This window comes from Oryctolagus cuniculus, chromosome 10 (genome assembly GCF_964237555.1).
Source record: "Oryctolagus cuniculus chromosome 10, mOryCun1.1, whole genome shotgun sequence".
In the NCBI taxonomy this organism is placed as follows: domain Eukaryota; kingdom Metazoa; phylum Chordata; class Mammalia; order Lagomorpha; family Leporidae; genus Oryctolagus; species Oryctolagus cuniculus.
In genome coordinates, this window is record NC_091441.1 from 92,112,210 (window position 1) to 92,125,660 (window position 13,451).

The window sequence follows — 13,451 nt, forward strand, 5'->3', positions numbered from 1 at the left end:
ACCACAAGGACTCAAACTGACACTCATATGGGATACTGGCATTGTCTCAGGTAACAGCTTAACCTGCTGCCCCACAATGCCAGCCCCCTTAATTTTCTTTCCATCCTATCAAGAATTTTTATTAGCAGTAACCTATGAATTTGGTTAAATATCTTTCTTTTTAAAGATTTATTTATTTATTTATTTGAAAGTCAGAGTTACACAGAGAGAGGAGAGGGAGAGAGAGAGAGAGAGAGAGAGGGAGGGAGGGAGAGAGAGAGAGAGATCTAACATCCTCTGGTTCACTCCCCAATTGGCCGCAACGGCCAGAGCTGCGCCGATCCAAAGCCAGGAGCCAGGAGCTTCTTCTGGGTCTCCTGCGTAGGTGCAGGGGCCCAAGCACTTGGGCCATCTTCTACTGCTCTCCTAGGCCATAGCAGAGAGCTAGATCGGAAGAGGAGCAGCCAGGACTAGAACCAGTGTCCATATGAGATGCCAGCACTTCAGGCCAGGGCGTTAACCCGCTGCGCCACAGCGGCGGCCCCTGGTTAAATGTCTTTTTAACAGCTACTGGTCATATAAAATTATTGCTTGAACAGCCATATAGACTTTTTTTTTTTTAAAGATTTATTTATTCATTTGAAAGAGGTACACAGAGAGAGAAGGAGAGTGAGAGAGATGGAAAGATAGAGAGAGGTCCCCCATCCGCTGGTTCACTCCCCAGATGGATGCAACGGCTGGAGCTGCACCAATCCGAAGCCAGGAGCCAGGAGCCAGGAGCTTCTTTGAGTATCCCATACAGACGCAGGGGCCCACGGGTCTGGCCCACCTTCCACTGCTTTCCCAGGCCACAGCAGAGATCTGGATGAAAAGTGGAGCAGCCAGGACTCGAATCAGCACCTATACCCACTGCACAGAGCTGGCCCAAGCCATATAGTCTTTCAACTTCAGTTTGTGGACCATGTTGATAGATTTTCTGATACTGAATCACCTTTGCATTCCTGGAATAAACTCCATTTTGTTGTTTATCTATCATCTTTTTAACTTGATCAAACATTCTAATTAAAATATTAGCAAATTATCATAATAAAATGATTTAGTTTTCCATGTTATATCTTTATAAGATTTTGGCATTAATGATATGCAAACTTCAAAAGATTTTGAGTTTTTCCACTTTTATCTATGCTCGGAATAATTTAAATAACAATGAATTATCTATTTTTAAAAATAAGATTTAATTTATTGTGAATTCCTGTTTCTGGTGTCTTTTTTTTTTTTTTTTTTTTTTTTTGTCTGTCAAAAAAAACAAAAAAAAACAAAAAAAAAACAAAAAATGTCCTTTCCAAAAAAAAAAAGGCAGGGTGGGGCTGGCACCGTGACTCACTTGTTTAATCATCCGCCTGCGGCACCAGCATTCCATATAAGTGCTGGGTTCTAGTCCCGGTTGCTCCTCTTCTGGTGCAGCTCTCTGCTGCAGCCCGGGAGGGCAGTGGAGGATGGCCCAAGTGCTTGGGCCCTGCACCCACATGGGAGACCAGGGGAAAGAAAGTACCTGGCTCCTGGCTTCAGTGGCAGTGCCAGCTATAGAGGCCATTTGGCGAGTGAACCAACAGAGGGAAGACCTTTCTCTCTCTCTCTCTCTCTCCCCCTGTATATAACCCTACCTGTAAAAAAAAAAAAAAAAAAAAAAAGTCCTTTCCAGGAGGAGGTTTTTGACCTAGCATTTAAGACATTTGTGGGGCTTGCACTGTGGCTTAGAGGGTAAAGCCACCGCCTGCAGAGCTAGCATCCTATACGGGCGCTGGTTCGAGTCCTGGATTCTCCATTTCCGATTCAGCTCTCTTCTATGGCCTGGGACAGCAATAGAAGATGGCGCAAGTGCTTGGGCCCCTGCACACCCATGGGAGACCCGGAAGAAGCTCCTGGTGCCTTGCTTCAGATAGGCACAGCTCTGACTGATGCGGCCAACTGGGCAGTGAACCAGCGGATGGGAGACCTGTCTCTCTCTCTCTGTGTCTCTCCTTTGCTCTGTATGTAACTCTGATTTTCAAGTAAAATAAAATAAATCTTTGAAAAACAAAAGACATTTGCATGCCACATCAGAGTACCTGGGTTCAATTCCTAGCTCTGGCTTTAGACTCCAGCTTCTAGATTATATACTGGATTCCAGGTCCAGCCTTGGCTCAGCTCTGGCCCAGCCCTGGCCATTGTAGGCATTTGCAGAATGATCAGTGGATGAGAGTTCTGTTTCTGCTTCCTAATAAAGAAATCTTCAAGAGCTGGCACTGTGGCATAGCAGGTAAAATCACTGCCTGCAATGTTGGCATCCCATATGGATACCGGTTTGAGTCCCAGCTGCTCCAATTCTGATCAGCTCTCTGCTCATGTGCCTGGGAAAACAGCAGAAGATGGCAAAGTCCTTGGGCCTCTGTACCCACATGGGAGACCTGGAAGAAGCTCCTCCCTCCTGGCTTTGGATTGACCCAGATGCAACTGTTGCAGCCATATGGGGAGTGAACCAGTAGATGGAAGACCTCTCTCTCTCTCTCTCTCTCTGCCTTTCTGTAACTCTGCCTTTCAAATAAATAAATCTTTAAAAATAAATAAATAAAAGCAAGATTAAAATAAAGAAACCTTCAAAAAATTTCCTTCCCTCTTCTCAGTTTAAAATTATCCATTTTGTTTCTTCTTTTATCCCAGGGTTATACAGCAGTGTTGTATAATTTCAGGAATATTGTCCAAGTGGTATAAATATTATTTAGTACAGAACAAGAGCTTAACTTAACTTGTGATACACCTGTATCCCCAAAAAAGCCTTTGGATAACATATGTCAACTTTCTGAAGCCAATAAATACAAAAAAAAAAACTCCAAAAATTTAAATAATGAAGAATTTTTCTTAATTTCCTTAGAGTTTCCATAAATGATAAATTTTCAAAAAAAGTTTGCAAGAATATTATATTGCTGAAATAATATTACACTAACAGTAACCCTGAATATCAGAAACAACCTCTCAGCTTTCTACAGCACTTTCTAAAAGAGTAGCCCTCACAAACAGATGGGAAGAGTGGTAAGGAGGTTTGAAAGAGCTGCATTCTCTAAAGGTTACTTATGGTTTAAGCTTATTTAGAAATCTGCAAACACGGTAGGATATTAGACCCTGAGAAGTTCTACATACCTAAGGTTAACCAAATATTTTCTAAATGTATTTGATTACCTCATACTTTTATCAATTAATAGCTAATAATGCTTTTTAGGAAATGAAAGTCAAGAAGACAAAGTCCTTGAAGAAAAAGACAGTATAATTAAATTCATCTCTGTGGTTTGCTCAAAACTGGTGCTTCATATACTGAGCTCAATTTGATGCTTGCTGAATGAGTTGGTACCACAGGAGGTATAATATGGCAACAGTCATTAAAGGAATATACCCAGTACAGCTATTCCAAGTATGGATATCCATAAGTGGAGTAGTCAGCATTTTGCATCAAAATTCAATCTTTCTATTTTAGAATTGTAAATGGAAATTCCTAAGACTTTGGTCCTATCCAAATTCAAATATCAAAAGTGAACTTCCTGAGGATGTCAACAAAACCCAGTAAAAATACTACTACTGTTGTAGCACTAATGAAAGTATATGCACAATATGCATATGAGCACACATACCAGCAATAAGTATCATTATATTACATTGCCATCATCACCACCATTATCTCTGTTGTGTAAAATGTCAATCTGTTGACTTAATGTTATCACCAGATCACAGTATCTTCAGAGAAACAATGGAACAAGTTGTTCCATTGTCTATATCAAATTAGTATAGTGGGACCACACACTTTCAGTTTCTACACATGAAGTTTTAAGATTCAGTGAGGGGCCTGCGCTGTGGTGCAGTGGGCTAATCCTCCGCCTGCGGCACCGGCATCCCATATGGGCGCCTGTTCTAGTCCCAGCTGCTCCACTTCCAGTCCAGCTCTCTGCTATGGCCTGGGATAGCAGTGGAGGATGGCCCAAGTCCTTGGGCTCCTGCACCTGCAGGGGAGACAGGGAGGAAGCACCTGGCTCCTGGCTTCGGATCAGCGCAGTTCTGGCTGTTGCGGCCATTTGCGGAGTGAACTAATGGATGAAAAACCTTTCTCTCTGTCTCTCCCTCACATTGTAACTCTACCTATCAAGTAAATAAATAAAAAAATCTTTAAAAAAAATTCAATGATACAATGTTACAGTCATAAAGTAGGCAGTAAATTAGATAAAGCCAGGAAGCTTCAGAATTAGTAAGACCAAAATGCATTTATTTAGCTAGAGATCTTCTAGTTTCAAAAACTGAGAAATGGCCGGCGCCGCGGCTCACTAGGCTAATCCTCCGCCTAGCGGCGCCGGCACACCAGGTTCTAGTCCTGGTCGGGGTGCCGGATTCTGTCCCGGTTGCCCCTCTTCCAGGCCAGCTCTCTGCTGTGGCCAGGGAGTGCAGTGGAGGATGGCCCAGGTGCTTGGGCCCTGCACCCCATGGGAGACCAGGAAAAGCACCTGGCTCCTGGCTCCTGCCATCAGATCGGCGCGGTGCGCCGGCCGTGGAGGCCATTGGAGGGTGAACCAATGGCAAAGGAAGACCTTTCTCTCTGTCTCTCTCTCTCACTGTCCACTCTGCCTGTCAAAAAAAAATAAATAAATAAATAAAAAAATAAAAAAAAAAAACTGAGAAATGTGAAATTTTATTTTATACTTGTGATAAGTTCTATGAGCTGCCTCCACAACCTTTCCCTCTTCTTTCGTGTTAACAGAACTCTGATTTTGTTTGGTGCAACAATGTACACAAAACTTGAAGGGATATATCAAAATTTAACTATGTCAATCACAAATGTGCCCAGGCTTCTTTGTAGCTGCAGGTAGCTATAGGTATTTCTGTGACCTACCCACGTGACCAGTGAGGTAAGTGACCTACCCATGTGGCCAGTGAGATAAAATAAATCTGCTAGGAAGACTCCTTAAAAGATTTTTCTATCAACTCAAAAAGAGCCAAACAAAAAGGCACTTTGTCCTCACTTCATCTTTTATCACTGGAACACTAGTGTGAGGTAAACAATGCCTGGGGCTACAACCATCACCTTTTGATCATGAGGCAATAAGTAAAAGCTCAACAAACTGATATGTTAAAGACAGTAGAGGCCGGCGCCGCGGCTCACTAGGCTAATCCTCCACCTTGCGGCACCGGCACACTGGGTTCTAGTCCCGGTCGGGGCGCCGGATTCTGTCCCAGTTGCCCCTCTTCCAGGCCAGCTCTCTGCTGTGGCCAGGGAAGTGCAGTGGAGGATGGCCCAAGTGCTTGGACCCTGCACCCCATGGGAGACCAGGATAAGTACCTGGCTCCTGCCATTGATCAGCGTGGTGCGCTGGCCACAGCACGCCGGCTGTGGCGGCCATTGGAGGGTGAACCAACTTCAAAAGGAAGACCTTTCTCTCTGTCTCTCTGTCCACTCTGCCTGTCAAAAAAAAAAAAAAAAAAAAAAAAAAAGACAGTAGAAAAAAACACCCTGGAAGCCTGATTATATCACTGAGTCAAGCGAACAAATGCTGGATCTACCTGCTTCCAAACTTATCACTAAGCCAGTCTTGTTATCCTGTGGTCAATATCCTGAATATATATTGTCATTGCTGCCAACTGCTTAACTGACACAGCAGTGCCCATGTTTTCATGTGATAAAGATCATAATTTACTAATTAACATTTCAGAATTTAAAAAATTTTAGGATTAGGTGTTTGTGGTACAGGAGGTTAAAACATTACTTGGAGTGGCTGTGATTAGAGACCCACCTCCACTTCTGATCCAGCTTCCTGTGAATGTGCTTGGGAGGCAGATAATGGCCCAAGTACTGGGTCCCTACCATCCCTGCGGGAGACCTGGGTGGAGTTCCTGGCTCCTGGATTTTGGCCTGGCCCAGCTCCAGAAGTTGTGGACATTTGAGGAGTGAACCAGAGTATAAAAGACATCTTTTTCTTTCAAATAAATAATAAACAAAACTTTAGAAATAAATAAAATTTTTGAAAAGCAATAGAGAAAGTAGGAAACTTTCAACTTTTCATGGCACATAATGCTATACTTAAATAGCTTTTACAAGCATATAAAAACATGTTTTATAAAATTAAGTAACAGAATTTTAAAAACAAACAATTTTCAAGAGACAAATATGAAAAATTGATCCATACCCGTACCTTTCCGTGTGTTCTCCGTCACATCTACCCCAAACTGGATAATGTCACCAGAAAGAATCTCACATGGTGGACTTTCTTCAGAGCCTCGACTCAATCTCTGGCTATTTATAAAGGTACCATTACTACTTTTAGTGTCTTGGAGATAAAACTGCAACAACAACAACAACAAATTGAAGATTAATAATAATTTCAAGCCTACTTTCAAGAGAAAGTACTTCCAACTTTGCAAATATTTCATGTGGATTTTTCCCCCTTATCAATTCAAGTTACTTATTTTAGCTAAGGTTGTCTATCAAAATATGTGAAATTAAAACCTTAAAATTAGGTGATAAAAAATCCAGCTAGGAGGGCTATGCTGCAGCATATTAGGTTGGGCCTCCAGCTGTGGCACCAGCATCCCATATGGGCACCGGTTCATATCCCGGCTGCTCCTCTTCAGATCCAGCTCTCTGCTATGGCCTGGGGAAAAAAAAAAAAAAAAAAACCTAGGCACCGTGATATGGGACTTGGACTTCCTAGTTGGCATCTTAAGTACCGAATCAAATGCCTAAGTGGAATTTTAAAAAGGATTTTATTTATTTATTTGAGAGAAAGAGTTACAGACAGACAGGGAAAGACAGTAAGAATGGTCTTCCATCTGTTGGTTCACTACCCAAATGGCTGCAATGACCCTAAAGCCAGGAATCAGGAGCCCCTCTTCTGGTCTCCCACATGGCACATTTGGGTCATCTTCTGCTGCTTTTGCAGGCCACAACAGAGAGCTGAATCAGAAGAGGAGCAGCCAGGACTAGAACTGGCACTCATATGGGATGCTGGCGTTTAGCCCACTATGCCACAGCACTGGCCCCAGTGCCTGGGTTTGATTCTTGGTTCAGGCTCCCAACTCTAGCTTCCTGCTAATCTAGACCTTGTGAAACAGCAGGTGATGGCTCCAGTAGCTGGATCCCTGCCACCTATGTGGGAGATCAGGACTTAATTATTTTTTATTTATTTATTTGACAGGCAGAGTTACAGTGAGAGAGAGAAACAGAGAGAAAGGTCTTCCTTTTCCGTTGGTTTACCCCACAATGGCTGCTGCGGCCAGAGCGCTGCAGCCGGCACACTGTGCTGATCCGAAGCCAGGAGCCAGGTGGTTCTCCTGGTCTCCCATGCGGGTGCAGGGCCCAAGCACTTGGGCCATCCACCACTGCACTCCCAGGCCACAGCAAAGAGCTGGACTGGAAGAAGAGCAACCGGGACAGAATCCGGTGCCCTGACCAGGACTAGAACCTGGTATGCCGGCGCCGCAGGCAGAGGATTAGCCTATTGATCTGTGGTGCCGGCCGTAGGACTGAATTCTAGCTTTGGGCTGATCCAGCCCCAGCTACTGTGGGCATTTCGGGGAGTGAAACAGCAATAGGGGCTCTGCCTTTCTGTCTGTTTCTCTGCCTCTCAAAATAAAAGAAAAATTAAGAACTCCTTAAAAAGATAAAATCCAGTCAGACAAAATGGTACAACTGCTTTGGAAAAAAGTTTGTTAGGTCCTCAAACTGTTAAAACATTATATGACTCAGGAATTCCACTTCTAGGTATATATCCAAGAAAATGGAAAACCTATATACTCACCAAAACTCATAAACAAATGTTTACAGCAATGTTATTCACAACAGCAGAAAAGTAAAAACAACCCAAATGTCCACCAGCTGATGAATAGATGAACAAATGTGGTGTAACCACACAATGGATTAGTATGTGGCAATAAAAAAGGAATGAAGTAATCATATATACCAGAAGATGGACAAGTCTTTAAAATATTACACCAAGTAAAAGCAGCCAATCACACACAAACACAAAAATATGATTTCATCTATATGAAACATCCAGAATAGGCAAGTCCACAAAAACAAAAGCATATTATTGATTTTAATGGGATAAGGTATGGGGAATGGATACTAATGGGTACAAGGCTTCTTTTCAGGGTGATGAAAATAATTTAAAATTAATAGTGATGATAGCAGAACTCTGTGAATATACCAAGAACCACTGTGTTGTACACTTTAAACGACAATTTTAGGGGTGGACACTGTGGCACAGCAGGTTAAGCCACTGCTTGTAGTGCCAGCATCCTATATGTACATCAGTTCAAGTCCCAGCTCTTCCAATTCCAACCCAGCTCCCTACTAATGTGCCTGGAAAAGCAGCAAAGGATGGTCCAAATTCCTGAGCCCCTGCACTCACATGGGGAGACCCAGATAAACTCCTGGCTTCGGCCTGGCCCAGTCCTAGCCACTGTGGCCATTTGGAGAATGAACCAGTAGATGGAAGCACTCTCTGTCTCTCATTTTCCCTCTCTCTCTGTAAATCTGACTTTCAAATAAACAAACCTTTTAAAAATAAGAGAGTGTTATAGTACATAAATTCTACCTTAAATAAAGCTATTATTTTTTTAAAAAGCCAGCTAGACAAAATTCTATCTTTCCATCTCACTTTGACTTTGTAACTTTATTTCCAGAATGTTTTATTAAATTAAAGGAAACTATCTTTATTGCCCAGTCAAGGGCAAATGGCTTTTAATAATATCAATAATTAATATATATAAATTAGCTAACACAATTTGCAATCAGAACTGACACATCTTCAATAAATTCTTTGTGATCAAGCAGATTTGAGACATTAGAACTAAAATACTGCAGAAAGTACTACATCTTGGCTGCCTCCCAACCTTTCACAACTTATCTTCTTCCTTTAAAAGGGAAAGGATAGCAGGAGGCAAAGGAACCTCCTTAACATTTAACAGTCTTAAAGGAAATTGGGAATAACCAGGATAACACAATTGACTTGCTAGGAAGAAAACAACCAATAGAAAAAAGTACTAATTCACTTATTTCATTTTTCCATACTCTCCAGGCCTACTTATTCCAGTAGCATATCACAGTGAACATGTTTTGACTGCAAAGAAGACATCTAACATACACTAAAATATACTTTATGCCATCAGGTCCTCACAATCTTAACAATAAAGCTATGATATGGATATCATTACTTTCAATTAAACATGAGAAAAGTAAGGCTAGGCATGTTAAATAACTTTCCAAAGGTAACAGAGCAAGGATTCAAAGCGAATTAAAAGGGCCATTTTACCCCATTACTTCACTCTGACCTTTATGTTTCATTTACTTTCACTCTTCCCACAAGCTCTTCCAAATGAAACACAACAAGAGACTAAGCAATTTGTAGAAAATGTGAAAATGACATTTCATTTCATTAATTCCTAGGTGACAATTTAAAGGTCACCAAGCCGTCTATAAATGACTTATGCTTTACTTATGTTCAAAACAGACCAACTGTTACTTTGGTTAGCAGTTTGTACATTTAATTACAGATCATAAAGAAGATTGTGTTGATAATTTCTCAAGTCAATTTAAAATTCACAGGCCTTAATATTTCATAGCAGAGAAATAAGAACAGGCAATATTTTAAATTAAAAGCAATAATCTTTTTTTAAATAAACATTCTTGGAAAATGTGCAATATTTAGATTCTGATATGGTTATTTTCAGTATATGTGTCTGCAAGTCATAGAAGATTATACTAGATTCACAGTGGTTTCCAATCTCTAAATGATCCATTGGGGTGATTAAGACAATTTAAGTGGGCTGCAACTAGCATTTTCTTTTTCTAAACATGACAAAGAACAGAATAAAAAAAAATACATGAAATAAGGTCCAGTACTGGCTAGCAAAGCTTTTGGCTTCCAAATACTTTAGAATAAAACCCAAAAATTTTTACTTACCACTGCATCCTACAGAGCCTAATACGATCTGGCTCCTGGTTCCCTCTCTGAACTCAATCATTTCCACTTTTTCCACCATCATCCCTCCCAGTCACACTCACCTTCACTCATGCCTGTGACCTCTGCACTTGTGTATATAGCTAGACTGCATTGCATTTAGTTCCCTGTGGAAATATTTTCACTGATATGATTTAACCTTTGGTCTTTGGCTGTTTTGAAATTGATATTACAAATAATGGCTTTACACTGTGGTAAAATAGTCAGCCATTAGTGAGCTTACATTGCCCAGAAGCTATTCTACTTACTGCTAGGTTAGGTGCCTAAAGTTATAAATATGTCAACTTGTTTGCAAGGAGCTGGAAAGATACTATGCTTACGGTTGCTGTATGAAATTCCAGTAAGTAGGTACATTAGTTGATTCTGTCACTTTCAAACCTTGTCAGACCTCTTCTTCCCCCTTAAAAGAAACCCATGGTAACCACACTAAGAATCTGTTGAAAGCCTGAAGTATGTTGCTTTCCCAATAGCCTACAGAATACCCTAGCAGTTCCCGTGTTTGCACCAACCACTAGACATTCACTATGACGTTGGGCAGGTGTACAAGGAGCCCTGCATTTACAAAAGCCTCTGTGGCTTGTGTCAAAGTTTAACAGCAGCATGTTCATTGTTTTCAAGCTTTAATTGTTCAATCAACTCCTTGTTCTTCCCTGAATAAACTTTAAACTACCAAAACCAAAGCACTAATGGTGAACCTTAAATTGAAAGGTTTGTCCCTATCCTATTACTCACTTTTCCTTGATTAATTTCAATGACAAAGGGACAGCACTGAAGAGATGGCATAGTTTATTCTCTGGCTTTCAAAAAGTGCCTGCTATAGATTAAGCATGCACGTGTTTAACAATCACTTTGCACAACTTTCAACTTTGCTACAGTCTGCAAATACTTTCTTTTCCATTGCCAGGATAAACTGCTCCTTCTTAATCTTGACTACACTGATAGGCTTTGCAATCTCCAAACACCAAAATGTGAACAACATGTGAGCTAAAGCTTGAGAACAAAGCACAACATAGTAAACTTGCCATATGTCAGAGGCTACAAATTAGCCATATAGGGGAGCTTTTCAACTGTAAACACAGGCTAGATTCTGATTAACCGTCACGTGACAGCACAGATTTTTTTTTTTTTTTTTTTACTACCTAAGTCACCATACAAAATCAGAATGACTAAGGCAACAAAACCAAAATCCCATGGACAACATTCACAATAAAAGTGGGAGACATGTCATCCATACACGCCTCAAATTATGAGTGGGAAAAACCACCAACAGCCACAAGACCTGCGTAGAATCAGCATCTGTGTGGAAGTATACATAGAGAAGCAGTGGGGCACTTTAAGGACTTGAGGAGAACATTAAAATAACTGCTAGGTATTCACTGGATAGTACGGAGACCAGTTTGAGATGGAAAGCTCAAAAAGGAAAATGTTCAGTTCAATCCAATCACAAGTAGTGCAAGGAATCTTGTGAAAAAGGCTCAGTCTGTGCCATATAAAATCTTAAAATCCAACCTACCAACGAAAACCATCTTGCAGGACTGGGCTCCATACTGAGGGAAAAGCTGCTGGGAGTAGAATCAAAATTAAGCACACACCAACGACAATAGACAAGCAAGACAAGGTCCAGACAAAAGTGGAGACGCATAAAGAATTATAATTTTAAACATTTTACACACACACACACACACACACACACACACAAAAGAGGGAGCTCTGAGAATTAGAAAAGTTATCCTGAAACATGACCTGCTTTCAGAGTTCAGGAAAAGCTAATTCCACATAAAAATAAGCAACAGAAAAGTATCAAGGTCATATCCCATAGTTATTTTTTTAAAGAGAGAATAAGGAGTAAAATAACATTTTTACACATAATCAAAGACAGACCTTGAGAACAGATCAAAACTATAAGCTTCTATTTCAAATCAAGCTAAAAGACATTAGGAAAATAATTCAAAACATGAAAGAGCAATATAAATCAGAACTACAAAACTCCAGAAAAGATGAGAAAACTCAGGAAAAAAAATAGAAATAAGAGGAGAAATTCATTTCAGAAATGAATACAACCTAGAAGGAACACAACAGTGATTAAATATAACAAACAATACCTTCAAAGAAACAAAAGATAAAAAAAGGGAAATTTTTTTTTAAAGCTCCCATATAGCAGCAGGAGCCCAACCACTTGGGTCATCTTCCACTGCTTTCCCAAGCACATCAGCAGGCAGCTAGCAGAACTGGAAATGGAGCAGCTGGAACTTCAACCTGGCGACACAGGCAGAGGCTTAATCTGCTATGCCACAAGGCCAGCCCCATAATGAAAAAATTTTTAAAAATTAGGAAAAAATGGGGAGGGTGTGGAGGGGAGATGTTTGGCACAGCAGTTAAGACACTGATGGGGGCCGGCACTGTGGCGTAGCAGGTAAAGCTGATGCCTGCAGTGCCAGCATCCCATATAGGCACTGGTTCAAGTCCTGGCTGCTCCACTTCCGATCCAGCTCTCTGCTATGGCCTGGGAGAGCAGTGGAAAATGGCCCAAGCATCTGCGTGAGAGACCTGGAAGAAGCTCCTGGCTTCGGATTGGCGCAGCTCCAATCGTTGCAGCCAACTGGGGAGCGAACCAGTGGATGGAAGACCTCTCTCTCTCTCTCTGCCTCTCCTTCTCTCTCTGTGTAACTCTGACTTTCAAGTAAATAAATAAATCTTTAATAAATAAATAAATAAATAAAAGACACTGCCTGGAACACCTATATTACATATCAGAATATCTGGGTTTGAGCCCTGACTCTTATTCTGATTCCACCTTCTTGTTTGCTGAGTAACCTGGGAGGCAGTGATTGACACTGCAAATACTTTGGTCCTTGCCACCTATATAAGATCTGGATGGAGTTCTAGGCTTCTGTTTTTACCTGGTTGAGCCTGAGCTGTTACAGGCATTTAGGGACTAAAGCAGCAGATGGAAGATCTCTCTGTCTCTGTGCCTTTCAAATAAAATCAAAACCACAAAAATAAAGAAAGGAAAAGAGAAGAGAAAAGAGATTAAGAAAAAGGAAACCGGGCCGGTGCCACAGCTCACTAGGCTAATCCTCCGCCTGCGGCCCCGGCACCCAAGGTTCTAGTCCCGGTCGGGGCGCCAGATTCTGTCCCGGTTGCTCCTTTTCCAGTCCAGCTCTCTGCTGTGGCCCGGGAAGGCAGTGGAGGATGGCCCAAGTGCTTGGGCCCTGCACCTGCATGGAAGACCAGGAGGAAGCACCTGGCTCTGGCTTCAGATCCACACAGCGTGCCAGTTGTAGCGGCCACTTGAGGGGTGAACCAACAGAAAAAGGAAGACCTTTCTCTCTGTCTCTCTCTCTCTCTCTCTGTCTAACTCTGCCTGTCAAACAAACAAACAAACAAACAAAGAAAAAAAAAGAAAGAAAAGAAAAGAAAAGCCAGGGCCTGGAACTC

The 13,451-nt window shown here is 41.5% G+C and overlaps 1 protein-coding gene across 46 annotated transcripts in view; it reads right to left on the bottom strand.

Annotated features, from left to right (window-relative positions):
* SLMAP (sarcolemma associated protein) overlaps positions 1 to 13,451 on the bottom strand; it is a 168,015-nt gene that overhangs the window by 92,307 nt on the left and 62,257 nt on the right. For 24 of the 46 annotated variants that reach the window (NM_001082348.2, XM_051851069.2, XM_051851070.2 and 21 more), the window contains exon 2: positions 6,186 to 6,333. In NM_001082348.2, the coding sequence (NP_001075817.2) occupies positions 6,186 to 6,333 (148 nt within the window). Of the gene's footprint in view, positions 1 to 6,179; positions 6,334 to 13,451 lie in introns of all 46 variants that reach the window. The other 22 variants (XM_070049778.1, XM_008260463.4, XM_070049775.1 and 19 more) reach the window with 1 other exon arrangement.